Source organism: Tachysurus vachellii, chromosome 1 (assembly GCF_030014155.1).
Source record: "Tachysurus vachellii isolate PV-2020 chromosome 1, HZAU_Pvac_v1, whole genome shotgun sequence".
In the NCBI taxonomy this organism is placed as follows: domain Eukaryota; kingdom Metazoa; phylum Chordata; class Actinopteri; order Siluriformes; family Bagridae; genus Tachysurus; species Tachysurus vachellii.
In genome coordinates, this window is record NC_083460.1 from 21,057,366 (window position 1) to 21,077,273 (window position 19,908).

At 39.5% G+C, this 19,908-nt stretch overlaps 2 protein-coding genes across 2 annotated transcripts in view; both read right to left on the reverse strand.

Annotated features, from left to right (window-relative positions):
* Positions 1-383: 383 nt before the first annotated feature.
* Positions 384-16,041, reverse strand: kif14 (kinesin family member 14). The gene is made up of 30 exons (XM_060876794.1): positions 15,967-16,041; positions 14,926-15,792; positions 14,564-14,818; positions 14,251-14,338; positions 12,298-12,396; positions 11,819-11,871; positions 11,699-11,729; positions 11,406-11,513; positions 11,146-11,262; positions 10,927-11,045; positions 10,274-10,446; positions 9,883-10,030; positions 9,739-9,802; positions 9,452-9,636; positions 8,618-8,720; positions 8,377-8,531; positions 7,920-8,067; positions 7,691-7,843; positions 7,274-7,406; positions 6,773-6,866; positions 6,494-6,635; positions 5,367-5,473; positions 4,931-5,031; positions 4,506-4,742; positions 4,155-4,342; positions 2,634-2,786; positions 2,356-2,478; positions 2,135-2,209; positions 1,243-1,384; positions 384-1,142 (listed from the first exon to the last, which is right to left on the reverse strand). Exons 2-30 carry the CDS (start codon positions 15,753-15,755, stop codon positions 790-792), a joined length of 4,677 nt encoding a protein of 1,558 aa, XP_060732777.1. The 5' UTR covers positions 15,756-15,792; positions 15,967-16,041; the 3' UTR covers positions 384-789.
* Positions 16,042-16,616: 575 nt separating this feature from the next.
* ddx59 (DEAD (Asp-Glu-Ala-Asp) box polypeptide 59) overlaps positions 16,617-19,908 on the reverse strand; it is a 17,620-nt gene continuing 14,328 nt past the window's right edge. The window contains exons 5-7 of the mRNA XM_060876804.1: positions 18,438-18,590; positions 18,189-18,317; positions 16,617-16,959 (exon numbers count right to left, since the gene is read on the reverse strand). Of these exons, the coding sequence (XP_060732787.1) occupies positions 16,699-16,959; positions 18,189-18,317; positions 18,438-18,590 (543 nt within the window). The 3' untranslated portion in view covers positions 16,617-16,698. The remainder of the gene's footprint in view (positions 16,960-18,188; positions 18,318-18,437; positions 18,591-19,908) is intronic.

Sequence of the window (19,908 nt, forward strand, 5' to 3'; positions counted from 1 at the left end):
GTTCATATGACCGATTCTGTGTTGATGTAGGACACATTTCAATCTCACTGTAGTTACAACCTAAAAAATAGCTATTTGTTTTGATTGAGTCTAAATATTGTTAAAAGCGCCAATTGTGTTATTTTTATTACTCTGGGTGTATTCTCACCTTATTCCCAGTGTTCCCATGATAGCATATTCTCTTGTAGAGGAGCAATAATTCTGGTGTTGACTCACCTTGATTTATAAAGTATTGATAAGACAGTCACAAGTGATGGCATAAATTAACATGACATTTTTTGATACATCACAGAGAGAAGCTCAGAACCAGACAAATATGAATGATGACAGAAAGAGAGCTTAAACAGTACAGAACCAGATCTGCAGTTCAGTGAAACACAGCATTGCAGCTATATCTGTGTTTATTAGAAAAAATAATAATACATAACTTATTGAATTATTACATGATTGTAAAGTAACTGTTGTTGTTTAATAAAAGGGACGTGTGTCCCTGTGAGTTACATGCGAGTTGTAAAACAGTGCAGACAAAACAAGTGAGTTGTAGATATGGGGAAAAGATGCAATAATTTTTTTTTGCATAATACCCACCCTTATCTATATTATATATATAAACAAGCACAATAAATGTAATATTCATCCCCACGCAATTATAATCACAGCTAAAAAAGATTACAGTACCTCTAAAGTTATAATCCCACTTCATGGAAAAATGTGCATGTTGGATATTTCTTTAGTGTTTCTACTGGTGTGAAGAACATTTCTCCTGTATGTGACAGACAGACATGCAGCTCAAACCCAGCGAACGTCTCTGGAGCACGAGCTGACTCCTGAGGACAGCGAATACACGGTTTTAGGAACGGTCCGGTTTCTTGGGCCTTGAGCTGGTTCCTGGACCTCGGCTTTCACAGAGATCCTGGTTCCTACATTTTCATCGCTGTTCTCAACAAACAGTTCTGCTAGAGAGCACAATGCAGAGTGCAGGTCTCCTGGATCCATGACACTCTTTAAACACGGCAGATGGAGAGTATCAGTGGAGCAAACGTCCATCTGTCTTGGTAATCCATGCACAAGGCCACTAATTGTCCTGGTCACAGACTGGACTGTATCTCTGAATGATCTGAGACCAACATCGCTGCCTCTACCTGTAGAAAAAAAACACACACACACATATATTTATTTCAATACGGTAAAAAATAATATGAACGTAAATACTGATGCAGAAGAACAGAGTCAGAGACTCACCTCTCAGAATGCGAGACAAAGTGGAGTGAAGCTGCTGGAGAGCATGGTTTAGCTGAAAGAGCTTGGAGGCCGTGTTTATCAGACGTCCCAACTGCACAGACTCATCTGTCTCGGGATCGTTCTCCAGAGGGTCAAGCTTCTCCTGGACAAGGAAGAAAGTCACAGGAACACTGATGGATAAAAACACTACATACATATTACACTTTTTATCTTAACATATTTTGTCTGAGCTTTTGATTTGATATCCATTCACCATTCTACATAATCAAGCTTAAATATCCCATCAGTAAAGGTTTTTTATTTTACACGTTCTGTATAGCTATTATTTTGTTTTCATACCTGTCTTAAAATGTAGTAACTTTACAGTGCATATAAAAATAAAAAATACTGCACTAATATGATGCTCAAATACTGTATATGTTTGAGTTTGTGTTGCCCACCCCTACAATAAATCTGTGGGATCAAGAAGATCTGCCGGCGCTAATCTTTGTGTTCCAGCATCCGAGGGTCAAATAAAAGAATAATAGCACCAATGTTTACAAAAGGGGCTGCAGTTTGTGTGCACAAAAACAATAACGCTCAGGTGATGGATGACATTTGGTTGGACACATTCATTCATTCATCTTCTACCGCTTATCCGAACTACCTCGGGTCACGGGGAGCCTGTGCCTATCTCAGGCGTCATCGGGCATCAAGGCAGGATACACCCTGGACGGAGTGCCAACCCATCGCAGGGCATGGTTGGACACATACATTATCTAAATGACAGCACGGCTGAAAACGGCTACAATAAGTGTGCCACGTTGTCTCACTATCCCTGTACGTTACTAATTCTTTGTGGGGAAGCTGTCTTAGGTGTAAAGCCTCACACCGATTAAAGTTGAAAACATACCAAAATGTTGCACTGAATGTAGCTTTGCAAATTCTTTGCCACCTCCAGCATTTTTTCTTTAAGGTTTTGTAAAATCTGTAAAACAATTTGTTGTAAATATTAAATGCATGAGACATACAATGAAGAGAACCAATAAAACAGTTATTCCAAATATGGGCATGAAAAAGTCTGAACATTCCTGCAGTATGTTAAAGAATGAAATGGAGTTGAAGAAAAATAACCTGAGTTCTAGGTTGAGCTAACTGAGCGTGTCGGAGCATCTCTCTGCTGATAAGGAGAGCCTCCTCCAGAAGATCTCGCACACCTCGGCACATTCCCTCCCGCACATACATCCCAGCAGACCTCTGAGGTGAAGCAGGGATGGAGAAGGGAATAAAAAAAACACAATGCAATTATTTGCATATGTGTAAAAATGTATTTGAAAGAGTATGAAAAAGAACAAATAATTGAGCTGAAGACATGAAGTCAATCTATTAATCTATTACAAACAGAACCTCACTTTGCCTACAGCGTCTGATTCGTGATCAGTCAGATGGAGCTGTGTGCCGGTTACTGCTGCCAGGTGAGCAGTGGTGCTCAGAGCTGCATCTGTACTCCTACAAATCTTCCTCTGGGCCTCTGTCACCATAGACGAGATTTCAGATTCACAGCCCTGAAGAAACAGAATAGACATTGAGTTAAATCTTTAAATGAAAGTTTTATGACTATAAGGTTTTTAATAAGAACTTTGGTGTATTAAATGTTTGAGATTTATAGTGAACGTAATGTGTTTATGGTTATGGATTCAAATAAATGTTAACTGGATTTAACAGTTAGAATTGAGAAATACACAATATGGCCAGAGCTTTGTGCTCACCAGATAATCAAATAGAAATAATCATGTAGAATATCATTTAGGCTGCAGCATTACAGTTTCCCTTCACTGGAACTAAGACACACAAAGCCTGTTCCATCATGACAATGTCCCTGTGCACAAAGCACAGAGCTCCATGAAGACATGGTGTGTTAATGTTGGAGTAGAAGAACTCAAGTGTCCTGCACAGAGCCCTGACTCTGACTCAACACCACTGAACACAGACTGAATCCCAAACATCCTCACTCTTGCGCTTAGAAACAAAAGGTGGGTAATGTTTTTAACAGGATGAGCTCAAAAGCCCCAGCTATGATGTTTTATTGAAAACAATCTTGTCGTTAAACAACCCTTTCTTCACCAGCCCTGCCTCCTTTCTCTCACTCTACATTAGTTTTTTCTAGTTGTTCTTCAAGCAACAGCATAACAATATCATAGATGACTCTCAGAGACCACAGTTAGTGTGTATTGCCACACAAGACAAACTCACAGGTCAAAAATGTTCACCTATATAAAGTTGATATGCAGTGAAAATAACCTCTCTTTCACTCCAGCATCCTTTCTTCTTCACCTAACTTCACATTCCACCAAGTGAATATTATTTATGCCTGACCCAACCATTGCTTTAGCTCAAGCAGCAGAAAAGACCAGTCTGAAGGTACACAAACCTTGGCACCTCTTGTATCAAACATTTTTCTTCCAGAGCTGTATACTCTAATGATTTATAATCTCACAATCTGGCAACACCCAGAAGAGGATGGTTCCCTTTTTTGTCTTGTTCCTCTTAGCCATCTCTGAAATGCTCTGTCAGGATTTAGATACACATTCAAATGGTAATCAAATCAACCACAATTTGAGCCTCAATTCATCCAATTAGCATTTTTACACTCATCTACTCATTCCTGAAAAAAGTTTTTCCTCACAACTAAAAAGACCATACTTATACCATGTATGACTTTATTTTACAGTTATTTTATTTCAGTTATTTTTATTTTATAATATTTTGAAGTTATTCTGGCAAGTGTGTGACCTGTTGAAAATGACAAGCCCTGTGTAATGAACAAGCAAAGCCTTAAAAGAGGCTCAAAGGTTTTAAGCTGAGTGCATAAATAATCATAAATGTCAGTAATATTTATACTGTGTCAAAGAGGACATGATCTTCCCATGTACCTGAATAAGGAGCTGAAAATATCCTCCTGTGTTCTTTACTTCAGTCTTGAGCTCCTCCACCTTGTGGGAGACCGACTGAGTGCTGGAGCTGATGTTGGAGACCCAGTGCATGGTAATAAACACGGCTCTCTCGATAGCAGAGGTTGCTCTCACAAGATGAGTCTGTGCTTCAGTGTTACATGCAAACACTGCACAGACACATACAAAAAACACACAAAAAACAAACAAAAAATGAGAATATCTGAAAAGTTTTAGAATTACAGCATAACATACAACATGACTGAAGTCCTCAGTGTTCTCATGTACTGACACTGCAATCATTTATGGTTGTTTAAATTAGGAAAAGCTCACAGTTCTCTTGGCTGTTGTCATCCAGCTTGCTGTACAAGCCTGCAATGACATTTGCAGCATTAAAAATAGACAAAATGTCCAGGGTTAGTTTGTCTGCCAGGCTCTCGCTCTCTTCCGATGATGAACTGGCACGTAAACGGGAAACCGTGGCAGCTATCAGATCTTTGCAGATGCTAGGCAAGGCCGAGTCTGAACTGCTGGAGTGAAATGAAGGGGGTTTGCTCATGTTAATCAGGCCTAAAGAAGAAAAGAACATACACAGGAACAGAATTTGTATTTTATCCAGTGTAGCAATTTAAGTATGAACTTTTTAGGAAATGTTAGGAATATATGGGTAGGAGTACATATGAAGCAGTTCAGCCAGTCACCATTCTGAAAATAAAGTCATTTCAGAATTAAAAAATAAATAAAGATCAGGCTCCTACCTGTGGGCTGTGAGGAGGTGCAGTTTAAACTCTGAATGGGGTGCACTCGGATCTCATAGAGTCGTCCTGAGATGCGCCTACTCTTCAACAGACTCCTGCTCCTGGGGAACAACAACAACAACAAAGTCAGTGAGTTGTCTGCAACTGTACCATATTAATTTGTGACATTTATTATATTTTAATTAAAAAAAAAGCAGTGAAGCACATATTATAATTTTCCTTTCTTCTGAAGCACATATAAGGTACATCATACATTTTTACAGATAAAATGTCACAACACTTTCAGAGCAGTTCAATAACATACCTATTACTGTAATATTTATTGATAGTCATTTGTGAACTGATTTTTTTGATCATTCTTAGCTAGTTTATAAAAACGACACAGATGACTGACTAATAAATGACTGAAATTACAAGCGAAAGAAATAAAAGGTACCTTCTCCGAGAAAAAGACTCCTCTGCAGATGTTGAAGATATATCTGGCTCCCAGTGATCGTTGGGATCGTAAAACACATCGTCATCATCTTTAGAGGTGCAAACTCCCTATAAGCAAGAAAATCAACTAGCTTGAATAAGGGGAAACAGATTAAAAATCTTTTGTGAGGACATGGCTGCTCTGCGATGATTGTAACACTGCTTACTGGCTGCTCTGCGATGATTGTAACACTGCTTACTGGCTGCTCTGCGATGATTGTAACACTGCTTACTGGCTGCTCTGTGACGAGTGTAACACTGCTTACTGGCTGCTCTGTGACGAGTGTAACACTGCTTACTGGCTGCTCTGTGAGTAATGTAACTGCTTACTGGCTGCTCTTTGACGAGAGCTCTGTGACGAGTGTAACACTGCTTATTGGCTGCTCTGTGACGAGTGTAACACTGCTTACTGGCTGCTCTGTGACGAGTGTAACACTACTTACTCGGTGAGTAATGTAACTGCTTACTGGCTGCTCTTTGACGAGAGCTCTGTGACGAGTGTAACACTGCTTACTGACTGCTCTGTGAGGAGTGTAACACTGCTTACTGACTGCTCTGTGACGAGTGTAACACTGCTTACTGACTGCTCTGTGAGGAGTGTAACACTGCTTACTGACTGCTCTGTGACGAGTGTAACGCTGCTTACTGGCTGCTCTGTGACGAGTGTAACACTGCTTACTGACTGCTCTCTGACGAGAGCTCTGTGACGAGTATTACACTGCTTACTGAGATTATTTTTTGGATACTAATACAAATGGCACACCCTGAAAATAGTTCACAATATAATGAATAAAACCGTTTCAGACACAGCTTAGGCTATAGTCTTAGAAATGAGCATGTATAGTGAATAGGAAAGCATTCAAGATACTGGGTTTAACATGGACTTTGGGGAACTGAAGAATCATGAACTGAGCTGGACTTAACTGAATATCAGCAACAAGAACACATTATATGCTGACAAAAGCATCAATACAGCATAAACACTACTAATTCTGAAGTTCCTTCAGTCAGTATAAAATCACAAAATAATTAAAATGTTAAAGCTTTGTACGTAGTCTATGTATGGATTTAAAAAATGTTTGTTCATACCAGTTCCATCTCTCTCATGACAGCCAGGTTGCTCTGGAATTTCTCCATGCTCCAAAAGGTAGAGATACCCAGTTTAGTGTTCTGTACTTGGATTTGCAGTTCAGCATTTCCCCCAACACTCCCTGTCTCAGATACTTCATGTCTGCAAAGGAGGAAAATTCAGGTCATTTGGTTTCATTTACTTCCTACTCAAGGCCTGTTTTAAATCCAGAAAGAGAAAACTACAAGCAAAGAAAGTAAAATAAATAAATAAATAAATAAATAAATAAATAAGCAAACCTGCCAAACACTGTGTGTTTCCTGAATTTGGCACTTATCTTATTCGCTTCTTCAATCATAAGCGACAATTTCATGGCATGCCACTGTGGAGGAGCTGTATGAAATAATGGAAAATAAAACATTAACACACAAATTATTAAGGAATGCAGTCAAACATCTATTATATTACATGAACAGACAATGAAAATTAAAAACACACACAACAAAAAAAAATATTTTCAAGTAACCAGAAGCTTGGTCTTATTTTAAATATATTTGTTCTAGTATTAGATCATATGTATAAACAGTTACTATGTGTAATATGCAAAATCTGTGGCATAAAAAGCAGAAAAATGACCTTTCTGGCCAATAAATATTTCAATAAATTGACTGTGAACTGTTTTTTAATGTATAACACTATTCTGCTCTAGCAAACCATATACCTACAGCAGGTTTTAAGCTGACCAGAATCTTTCAAGCACCTATGAAATTTATAATGCTATAAAGGGACATTAAACCTACCAGTCTTGGGGGTCTGATTCATCTTCAGGGCACGTTTCATCTGAATATCAGCTAGATCTTCAGCAATTTTCCTCTTCTCTGCTTCCAGCGCTTCAAGGATTTTAGCATGTCGAACATCATTATCAACCATGGCCTGCAAGTAAACATAAAACTTTTTAACATGAGCAAACTTCATTCCATTATTACACACAAGCTTCATTTACATTTTTGGATAAAGCTGAGACTGAACTGTGATGCACTTTATAAATTATAAAAGGAAATGTGACAGTTTTCATTATATCACGCCCTTTACTCAAAATATTTCTACCATTTAAATTTTTTGTATGTAAAAACATTTAGTTAGATGATAAAATCTCAGATTTTCATCACCATGGTTACAGAGGCATACAGCCACACCCCCTCTATGAAGGCTTGTACCTGTCTGGCAGCCTGGGCCTCCATTTGTAAGCGTTTCTTGTGCATGACCATTTCTTGTTCAAGGAGAGATTTTGCCGTCTGCAGTTCTTCCATCTTGTTTGCGACCTTCTGCCTTTCAAGTTCATGTGCTTGTTTTCTTTCATTCTCCTCTTCCTGCAAATTAAACAGGTCTTATTTACAAGAAAAGAAAAGCAGAGTCTTCAGTTCATGAGCAGAGGCTTTAACATACAAGTTCTTTCTCCAGGTTTTTGATCCGGTTCTCATACTGAAGCTTCTGATCAGACAACTCTTTCTGGGCCATTTCTCTGGCCACTTGGATACCCTGAATCATCTCCTCTTTGGCTTTAAGTCGGGCATCTTCAATCTCTGCTTCCAGTCTGGAGATTTAAAAAAAAAAGATATATTATTTTATTATATATATATTTTAAATACTATGTTACCAATTTACCGCCATCTACAAGTGCCTCAGGACGTCACAATACACCTCTCGAAAATCTATAGAAAATTGCCTATACCATGTGCTCAGTCTGAATTAATGTAAATGATTATAAATGAATGTTTTGAATGAATTCAAAACTTTTAAAGGAACCTTTTGGTATGAATAAATCCAAAACTCAAAAATGAAAATTACAATGCACAAAAACATAAAAAAAAAACCCCCAAAAAACTCTGGTTTATGAACTCACTGAGCTCTTTGAGCTGAAAGTAGCTCATTTTTGGCAAACTCAAAGTCTTTCTGGCCATCTCCATTACTCCAGCAGGACACTCGCTTTCCACACTGCACCTCGGCTGGGTGGTTAAAGCGGAAATAGTGATCTCCTCCAAGAATCACTCGGTCACCCTTAACAAGAAGGAATATGTTAATAAAGACATTAGCTGCTAACTTATATAAACATCTGTGATTTCACCAGGTCTCATTTCTCGTACATGGTGGAGGATGGTGGCTTCAGATACAAGGCTTCCATTCACAAAGGTCTTGGCATTTTCCATGGGTGTGATGCTGACTGTGCCATTAACATTGGAGATGATACTGAAAGAGAATTAACAATGTTTCATGTGAACATCGTAAGAATGTTTCTATTTATTTTGTTATAAACTAGATGTCACTTGAGAACACAAGTGTCTAGCATTGAATTTATTTGTGAGGTCACACTCCACAGCAGCACAATCCTCGATTCCACCAGAGGACTGTGACACCAGTGAGGAAAAGTGAGGAACAATGATTTACATACCAGAGAAATCTGGCGTCATATGACTTTATATATTAGGACGGCTTGCCTCATACATGTCACCACACAAAGAATAATGAACAAGAAGTTAATGTAATCTACCATAACATACACATGCATTTAAAGATAAAATAAAGAAAATCTTGATTAATCTAATATATTTGTTCCTTCCTTCATATTCTGTGCATAAAAGTACAAATGGAAAAAAAAAGTGTCAATATGACCTTCATATATAAAACCATCACTGCTGAATCTTCCTCAAGAATGGAAAAATAAGAATAAGAATAATAAAATGTTTTTTAAATTAAAATTAAATGAGCTTAGTTGATGCTTCATTAACACTGATTTCTACACAGGTGTGTTTAAAAAAATTATATAAGATTATATTATGACAGGCAAGACATGGAAGCCGATCAGACACTACTCTTCTTGAAATCAACAGTAAAAGTTCCCAATAGAAAGGTGTCCTTGTGGAACTCAAGAAATCTGATACCAAGATGGGGTATTATGCTGCTTTATTATGGCATCTTACCAATGTTCATCAGCAATAAGGGCCCCAGAGAGCTTGATGTCGTGGGCTGACTCAGACGTGAGCTTGCCAACCTTGGTCTGCCCCTCCTTAATCATATATAAGAGCATCTCTGACAGCTGAGGATCCTCATTCAGGTTCACAAGGTTGGGGAGCCGGTTATCCACTTTAAATGTGATGCCTACACGCTGATATATCGAGAGGGAGGGAAAAGGAGAATATGAGCATGCAGTATTATAGGCCAATAAAGCTCTTGTTAGATGCTAGAAGTCAGAATAAACAGCACCAACCTGGAGCTCTCTGGTCTCTTCACGCTTCCTCCTCTCAGCGTACTCTAGTTTCTCCTTCCATGTTCTGTAAAGACAAATGTAACAAAAATGTGTGAAACATCCCAGAACAATCCTGATAAATCAAAGCAGGGGCCTTGTGATTACCTGTGCACTTCAGCCATTTCACGTTCCTGCTGAGAGAGTTGCGTCTTCAGGGTGAAGATTTCCTGCTGGAATTGTCTCATCTTCTCTGGATCGATGCCCTGTGAGCTCATTTGGGCGGCCCTCAGCTTCTCCACCTCTGCTTTCAGCTCTGGTGTTGAACAGAAGCAACAGGCTGGATTCATATATCTAAGTAGGTATCATGTTCATCTACTGCCCTCTGCTGAGAGGATGATAAAGAAGCACTGTGCACTGAGCAATACTGTGCTGTGCACTGCCCCCATGCCAGGAAACTAAAAGTGTACTTGGGTCAAGGCAAGCTCTAATTGAGCAGCAGGTAAAGAAGGCAGATAATTGATGTGGGTGTAGAGAGCAGGGGCACAGACGTACTAACCTCGGATCAGCTTGGCATTGGTGTCCTCGTTGACCTTGGCTACGTTGATGATGAGGCGAGCCTGCTGAGCATAGCGCAGAGTGCTCAGGCTCTCGTCCACGTTGCTCGTGGCAGGACTCAGTGTTGCAATCATGGCCGTCTTCGAGTTGCCACCCAGACTTTCCTTTAGTAACCTGCACATAAAAGACAGAATTACAACGACAAATGTTCAAAAATCTATTTCAGATGCAGAACTATCTTGGCACAGCAGTTTAAATAGAACTTACTCAAATTTTCACAACTTTAATGCAGATCAAGACAAATTGTAAAGAAATGTTTTTGTCCTAATCAACTGCTGTGTTCAAAGATTATTATTAATGCACAAGGAAATTAAGTCATGTTTTCTGAATCAGCTCTCAGCAAAGATGAAGGACGAGCTCTCAGGCCAGTTAGCATTGTTGGAGCTCTCATTGTTGTTTGCTGTTCTGTATAAGGGTTTGAGTATCACGCTGAACACATGGCATCACATTCTCTTTTTACTGTCAAAGCATGACTAGCCAAAGACCAGCAGTGCAAAGTAGGACATCCATCCCTGTGAGCAGCAGAGGCATCATCATGGCTTGAGGGTCAACAGCAAAATTGGGTTTAAAAACAAATTCAAATGTATTTCCTACCATGTCAGGACCGACTCTCTGTATGGGATGAAGATTTTCCTTCTGCCCTGAGCTTGCTCAGAGAGTGAAGAAATCACCTTTCCCAGAGTGAGCAAAGACTTGTTGATACTTGCTCCTTCCTAATGAAACAAAGGAAGCATTTCATTTTTATTTAGAATAAAAATAACCTCTGCAGGGCAGCAAGAGGATAGTGGTGAAAGTGTGGTCCCTGCTGCGTACCCTCAGTCTGTCTCCACTGGTCTGAGCTGTGGCACAGCGCTCGCTGCCAGCTAAATCCACCAGGTTGATTCTACTGATAATTCTGTGATCATGTTCTTCTCCTTCCACTAACTCTGTCTGTCACATGGACCAACACAGAACAAATTAAACTGCACCGTTTTGTTTGACTTTATTTTTTGTTCTTGTGCTTTTCAGACCAAAACAATATAATCTGGAATTGCATTTGCAAAAAATTGCATCATTTATCGTTGAGGACTAACCTTAGTCTGAGTCATGACCAGAGTGAAGACAGAGTGAGACCTGGAGCTTTTGTCATTCATGCCTGTAGCAGCAGTCGCTCGCTGTTTGTTTCCAAGCACAAGCCAGGTCTGAAATGGGACAGTAAGAAAGCACCTTTCATTAACATTCTTGCAGGCTAAAAAGAAAAGGAGCAAATACACAGAAGAAAGAAAGAAAGAAAGAAGTACACAGAAGAAAGAAAGAAAGAAAGAAAGAAAGAAAGAAAGAAAGAAAGAAAACTATCCTATGTGGTGTAAAGGATCAATTTCATTACCTGGACATCAGCATAAGAGCTGACCACATTCCTGTTTAAAAAAACATAACACAGATGTAAAACATGACCAGTTTTGATAAAAGCATCTGGCAAAAAAAAGCTATTCGAAGGATTGCTTACGTAGAAAGATCGGCGACATACGGCCCGTCAGTCGGGTGCTCTCTGACCCGCAACTACAACAAATGAAGACAAAGTACATGACTGAATTATTAAACTGTACTGCATGCAGTAAATAAAGAGAAACTGTGTAGATGAACTCTTAAACCTTTGTGTTAAATATTTTTGCTTCAACAGATTTTTACAATAATGAGAATACAAAAATTATCAGAGAAAAATAAACATAATTATTCTTTACTTTACCCATCACTTTTACTGTTGTCACAAAATATATAACACTAATTTAATAGGCATTAGTTTTCCTAAGACTTCCTAGTTTTACACATTGTAATTCCCTCTGATTTTAGGTCACATTTTCCATTTTTAGCATCAGTCAGCTATTGAATAAATACATTTCTTCCATAGTGACTGAGTAACATGTTACAGCCAAGCTTTAGGGCACATGGTGACAATCTCAGTGAAACAAAATATGTTTTACTTACAGGCATCTTCTTTTGGTTTTGCTCATCCATCACCACCAGCAAATCATGGATCTTCTCATTATACACCTCAAAGTAGCTCATCTCCAGGTGACAAGCTACCTGTAATCAATACGTGGAAACATTTATCTGCTTTCAGTATTGCGTTTATGTTCAGTGTCCCAAAGCCTCGAGTCTGAACAGGTGTTATAATTGAAAATAAGTACTGCATGAGTTGGCTCATGAATCAACACTGTGTGTTACCCATGATAAAAAGCATAAAGATGTGTTCATATTCATGAAACCAGTTCAAAATGCCTTTTGTTTACAATACTTAAGAGTGGAAAAATGAATGTGGTCAACAACAACACACAAACAATGTTCAGCTGGTATTAATGTGTACCAAGAAATGATTTCCCACATCACTACACCATCTCCACCAGCCTGGTAGGTTGGGGCCATGCTGTTGATGCTAAATTCTGACACTGTCATCCGAATGTTGCAGCAGGATTCTAGATTAATCTGAAATCAAACATACTGTCCAGTTAGGGCGAGTCTGTGCCCGTGACAGCTACAGATTCCTGTTCTTAGCTGACACGAGCAGATGGTCTTCTACTGTTCATCCACTTCCAGACTGAATGTTTCTGCAATCTGAGGGGCTCGTTCTCTTCTGATCTCTCTTTTAAACAAGGCCCACTGAGTGTGTTTGTTTTTTCATACGACATTCTGTATAAATTCTATTGTGTGTAAGACTCCAAGGAGAGATTATTTTCAGACAGTATGTTCATGTTTGAGGGAAATACCCAAACAACTGGCATAGAGCCAGAAAAAGTCACAGAGATGAACATTACCTGAAGCTCCTAACCTGTATCTGCATGCAGCTCTGCAACATAAATGGCTGATTGGACGGGAAACGGTATGAATGAGTAGGGCTACAGGTAGGTCTGGGTGATATGGCTGAAAACTGTATCACAATATCGATAATTATTGATATTTTTTATGACCCATTTAAAATAAGTTCGCCGGTTACTGAAGCACGAGACAAGGATATGGCACAACCAAACATGATACTGTTACATGTATGGCTGTTAGCATGTCACCCTCTACATTGCTAGGTTACTAGAGAGTGAGTGCCTTTGTTAATGCAACCAAACTTGCTTCGCAACCTCTGTTTTCTTCCGACAAAAAATAAAAAATAATGAATGTTTTATCGAACACATTTTTTATTGATATTGATCACGTGTCTATCGCAATACATATCGTTATCATTTTATCGCCCAGCCCTAGCTACAGGTATGGCTGATAAGTGTGTTTCTAAAATCTATCAGTGATAAACATTTATTTAATAAGAAATTAAGTGTAATTAGCATCACAACAATTTTAAATGCTCAGAAGTAACTAGGAGCATTAATTCAAACAAAAAACAAACCAATTTAAATTTATACCTGGACATTATACTGGAACTGTTGTTTCCAGTTTGTTCATGTGCTCAGATATTAACCCAGGATTAAGGTGTGAACTTGGTCTCGGCAAGCGGCAGCCAATTATTGTGACGCCAACAGAAATAGTAACTAGCTAACAAGCTTCAGTTATGGACATTATAGTCGTTACAAGACAGACTTCTAGGATTTGGTAAAAGCTCTGTAACTTTCTGTAAATAAACATGGATAGGAGCTGCCGATATCCACAGTAAGAGACAATTTTGACTGACACAATCATTTTTATGTACCCTTTTCTGGTGTCAAAAACATTGGAGAGTTTTCTTGCTGCTTCATATAAACAGAGACAACATCTTTTTATAAAAAGCTCATTAGTCCACAGTGTTCAGCATGAGCCAGGAGCCTTGAACAATCCGAGGCTTGTGGCCAGAAAAGTGTACAAATTTCTTTCTGACAGTTGAGACATGGCTAAAGTAGACAATCTAGTCCTTAAAATTAGATGTACATGAGCTCAGAACATGAAATGTAAAGAACTCGCCTCTTTTTTATCAGCACTTGACACCCGTGCAAAAAGCTCCTCACAGAATCTGGGTATAACTCCAGCCTCCTCACCAAAACCCATCATACTGAAATTAAAGTCATAAGAAAAGTCAGAAGACAATTACCCATATAATTGTATTCTAATAGAATATGAACTGCATTTATACACACAACAGTATTTGTCTTTGATTACAAGGATGACTGTGTCACATGCACGATGGCAATCAGGTTGTTATATTAAACCACTTTGTCTGTTGTCCCTCGTTTCTTTAGTTGTTTTTCAGAAAGATGGATGCAAACATGTTACTTACGTGTAGGATTTTCCCGAACCTGTTTGTCCATACGCAAAAAGACAGGTGTTAAATCCTTCAAATGCTCTTTCAAGTAAGGGTCTTGCCAACTTTTCATAAATCATCTGCTGACTAGTGAAATTCGGGTCAGTTTTATCAGCTGAGTAGAAGGAGAAGTCAAAAGAGAAGGTGTACGTCTGTTTATTGTCAGGATGACAAACTACAGTCTCGTGGTTCTCCATGAAAATCACCTGATGGGCATTCTCACTCTTTTCCCTGCATTAAAGCAACAAATGAGCAACAAATCAAATCATCTCGAGTAATAGTTAACTGAGTAATCAGTGGTTTAGTGTAGTAATAACTATGGCTTTTTCTTCTTTTACCTGTGACTGAAAGGTCTTACTCGCACTGCCACGGACACTGCACTGTTTTCCATCTTCAGCTCTTTAGATGTTAAAGCTTCAGTTTGATTGACAGATTCAGCAGAAGCTGGTGTTTGACATGGAGCAGGTTTAGACTTCCTGTTGAAGACTGGAGCTTGTTGACATGCGTTCTTCCTCGGTGTAGATATCGTCCTCCGGTTTTCACTGATAATCGGAAACATCTTATTGGCAGAACCTGGAGTCACGGAGTCGGTGCTCGATTGCTTAAGTCTTTCAACACCTGGTTGTTTTAATAGTTTCTGCTGATCTTTCGCAGATAATTTTTCAAAAACTTCTTTCTTCACAGTAATTCTTTCAAACTGTGTTTTCCCGTTCGGAGTCGAGACAATGTTCTGTTGTCTTTCGGTGCTCTTTCCTTTCTCTATAGTCTTTAAAGGTGAGCTTACAGCCTTGATCACATCTTTCAGTCCTCTTTCTCTCAGACTGACAGATCGCAGAGGAGGAACTGAAGCTGTTCTGGTGTTTGGCTCAAACACACACTTTGCACTAGTCCATGTTTGTGTCTCAGTCATGGTGGATGTGTGCGGATGACCTCCTCCTCTTCCTCCTCCTCTGGTTCTCCTCTGTAAACTTAACTGTCTCCCATCACATTGCTGGTTCTCTGTATTTTCAGATGTTTCCTGATTCCCAGCCACTGTGTTGTTTCTATTTCTTCTCTGGAGACTGAGACCAGCAGTGTAAGCTCCATCACACTTGTTCACCAGTGTGGAAATGATGAAGGTCTTGTTAATGTCTTTATTGTTACACACAGACACTTCCTTATGATCCATATTTTCCTTATCACTGCTCAGGTTCTTGTGATGATCACTAGTTAAATTAAATAAATAATATCTGATTAACAAAGAATTTAACTTCATGACCTGTTTATTTACACATCAACCTTAAACCATCTTTACCTAATAAAATAAAGTTAAAATCTGGGTAAATAAATGTAAATACGGACGCGTTCGTGCGGAATACAGACTTAAAGCCTTTGTTTACCTTTTACACTGTAATAAAGCTCCTCTTGTCTACGCCGCCATCTTACCGCTTCAATTCAAACCACACTAAAGGAACGTGATTGGCCCGTTCGGTGCGGTGACGTCACGGATGCCTTGATAAGGCGGTGTAATGATGCCCATTGACCAGCAGAGGGCGCTGTGTACACTAGAGGAATAGCTCTGTAATGCTGTTCCACGGTAAACACCTGTTAACAGCTTGGAGTGATTTCCTGATAGTATATTTGTTTCACAGCAACACAACATTAAATTAAAAAAAGATACAGAGCAGCTTAGTTGAGACTGGCACCATATTATCTGTCCAAATGTATGTGGACATCAGACTATTACCCCATACATGGATCTTCCCTGAACTGTTCCTCAAAGTTTGAAAGACACGTCTTTACACACTGCAAGCGTTAGTTTCCCTTCACTGGAACTGAGACACACAAATCATGACAATGTCCCTGTTCCATCACAAAGCACAGAGCTCCATGAAGACATGGTGTGTTAATGCTGTAGTAGAAGGATATAGTAGATCTTTATTGTGTCCACGAGAATATGTCACGTGTTGAATATTGTTCTATACCATATAACAATTTATTAGGACACTGACCTTGTCTATGATCAAGGTCATTTTAAAACAACAATTAGTGACATCATAATACAACATGATATTTATTTAAAAAAAATACATTAATATTATATATACATCTTGTACAAATCATCAGCACTACTACTTAAAATGGCTCCTGTCATGCCTTTTAATAATGTCAATGATATTGCTCTTGGTCACAACATCACCTCCTCCTTGTTTCTGACTTTTTCTGGCTCTTCTTTGCTGATTGTGTAGATGTGGGGAGTTGAGCAGTTGTGGTGGAAGCTGTGAGCCAGTCGGCTTTACTCTCTCCACTATATCCAGAAACAAGCGTTTGTTGTTGTTGTTCATGAAGGTGATTGCAGTCCCTCTGTGCCCGAGTCGTCCTGCTCTACCGATCTGCAAGTACAGGTCCATATATATACAACTAAGTTATAACATCACACAAGCTTGTACACAGAAATCATAATTGAGGGCTTTTCACATTGAAATACTTCCCGTGGTCACTGTAACGCATGGCTGAACTGAATCCTGGGTTATTTAGTTTCCCTGCTCACACTGACAATGAATCCTGACTCATAGTCTGTACATTCCTAAATCATGTCTAAACTTTCGCCTTTGCATATTTGCAGCATCAACAGTCTCCCACTTTCACATCAGTGAGGAAAAATGTTCAGATCTCCAATTTTGTCTTTTAAACCTTTTTATGTTTGTTTTGTAGATTTCCAGGCATTTGTTGATGTCCAGCTTCCTCTTCTTTAGGCAGTTTGTAATAGACAGACTTTTCAGTCTCTCAATTTGGTATGTTTTGTGTCATGATTAAAACTTTTCCTCAAACAAAACAAATACTGTTTCTAAACTCTGGGTTTCTGTGACATGTGATATGAGGTGAGTGCGGTTTAGGTTCTGATTTGGTGCAACTTTGTACATTTCTGGCACTGTATTGTGGGGTTAACACTGCAGAAGTGTAGAACGTTCCTCTACATGGGGTTAAAAGATGGGTTTCAAATGATGATACACCGGGTTAAGAGCAGTGTCCAAAGCAATATGGATGAACAAAGCACTCTGAAGCCAGAGGCGTTTACTTTTTAACTCTACAGTGCACATCAGTGACACCTGGTGGTCAAAACTATGAAGGGCAGAGACTAGTAAAGGTGTAGTAGGTGTTTCAGAGGAATTTCTTTTGTCTATGTGATTGGACACTCTCACTCACTCACTCATTTTCTACCACTTATCCGAACTACCTCGGGTCACGGGGAGCCTGTGCCATCTCAGGCGTCATCGGGCATCAAGGCAGGATACACCCTGGACGGAATGTCAACCCATCGCAGGGCACACACACTCTCATTCACTCACGCAATCACATACTACGGACAATTTTCCAGAGATGCCAATCAACCTACCATGCATGTCTTTGGACCGGGGAGGAAACCGGAGTACCCGGAGGAAACCCCTGAGGCACGGGGAGAACATGCAAACTCCACACACACAAGGTGGAGGCGGGAATCAAACCCCCAACCCTGGAGGTGTGAGGCGAACGTGCTAACCACTAAGCCACCGTGCCCCTGTGATTGTACACATTAAAGTAAAATATTTCTGGTTTAATCCCTGTTAAAGGTACATCATACCTGATGAACATACTCATCCATGTTTGTTGGCATGTCAAAATTCACCACCAACTTGACACTGACCAGGTCCAGTCCTCTCCCCAGTACACCTGTACTAACCACCACATCATACTGGCCATCAAGCAGACCCTAAAAACAATATACAAAGCAAACAAGGAAATAGACAATGTTATTAACAAAAGACTAACCTCAATGTTCTAGGTTTTTATCTTTATCACGTCTTTCAAAAAAACTTCCATAAAGGTTTACCTTGAGGATTCTGTTGCGCTCCCACTGTGTCTTGTCAGAGTGAATAGCTACAGTATTTAAACCCAGAACTTTGTGCACAGCCTCACATAAGAGGTCAGCTCCAAGTTTGCAGTCTACAAACACCACCACAGGAGGCTGGTAGAGCTTTCCATCCTGTGGTAGGGAAAAAGAAATGTTAAGATGGAGAGGAAACTCTGATATAAATCAGTGGAAATGCATCACATAAGTGCTGCTTGAGATACCAGGGCAAGAAAACCATCCTCAATGTCCTCCTTAGAAAATTAAACTGGAAACCAAGACAAAGAGGATATGACAGCAAGCTAAGAGAGCTCCACAAGGGTACAAGGACATGGTGTGGAGACTAAAGGAGCACAGATATACACTATCGTCGCTGTCGGGCGGAATCCTCGTATCTCCAAAACCTTTATTTTTCAGGACGTTAAAAAAACGTTGTATCTTATCTGCAATGCACAGGGTTTAGTCCGTGTTGCAGTGGATTGCCTTGCTCTAATTTCCTGTCCTCAGACGAGCACCAGAACTAGCGGGGGTCAAGATTTTTTTTTCTTTGAGCCCAGTGTTTTGAAGACATTTACCTCAGAAGACGTGTTGATTCGTTGCGACTCTTCTTGAGGAGAAATATATCTCCCGCGGAGTGAGGAAGAGGTGGACCAGAGTTGAAGTGTCCAATGGAGTTAAGAGATTTGCTCTCAAGCTATTTACAAGACTTTAGATTGGTTAATAACTTGTAAAAATAACAGACCCACATTGGGACTGACCAATAGCATCGATATGTGAAAAAATATGAAATTGACAAAATTTGGACATACGAGGTTTCCGCCCGACAGCGACGCTATGTTTATAAATGTAGTCAAATCAATTGTTTAGCTAAAACACAGATTCTCAAACTAGTCCTCCAATTGAGTGTGTGAGTGAGTGTGTGTGTGTGTGTGTGTGTGTGTGTGTGTGTGTGTGTGTGTGAGTGAGCGAGTGTGTGAGCGAGTGTGTGAGTGAGCAAGTAATAAAACTGTGGAAGTGTGTCTTCTTTAGCCCACACTCAGTATCGCACAAACCTCAGACGTAACTACATGGATGGAGCTGAAAACAGACATGTCTCCGTTATGCAGGAGCCTGACCTTGTACTTAACGCCCATGTTTCTATTATCTCCTAACAGGATGTTCACACCTATTCTGTGTAAACTCTAGACTGTAGTGTGGGAAAATCCTCAGTCTGTCTGGGACCATCATCCATGCCACCGCTCAAAGTCACAGAGATCAGATGACTTCTTTATTCTGATGTGATGAGAACACTCCTTCCTGTATCTGCACCTTTTTATACACTGCCACATGATTGGCCTATTGGGTAACTGTAAGAATGAACAGTTGTGCATTTGAACCTAAATATACGTGTGTAAACATTTTTTTTTAATGATTTTACTTAAAATCTTAAAATCGCACGCAACATACGTCCTGT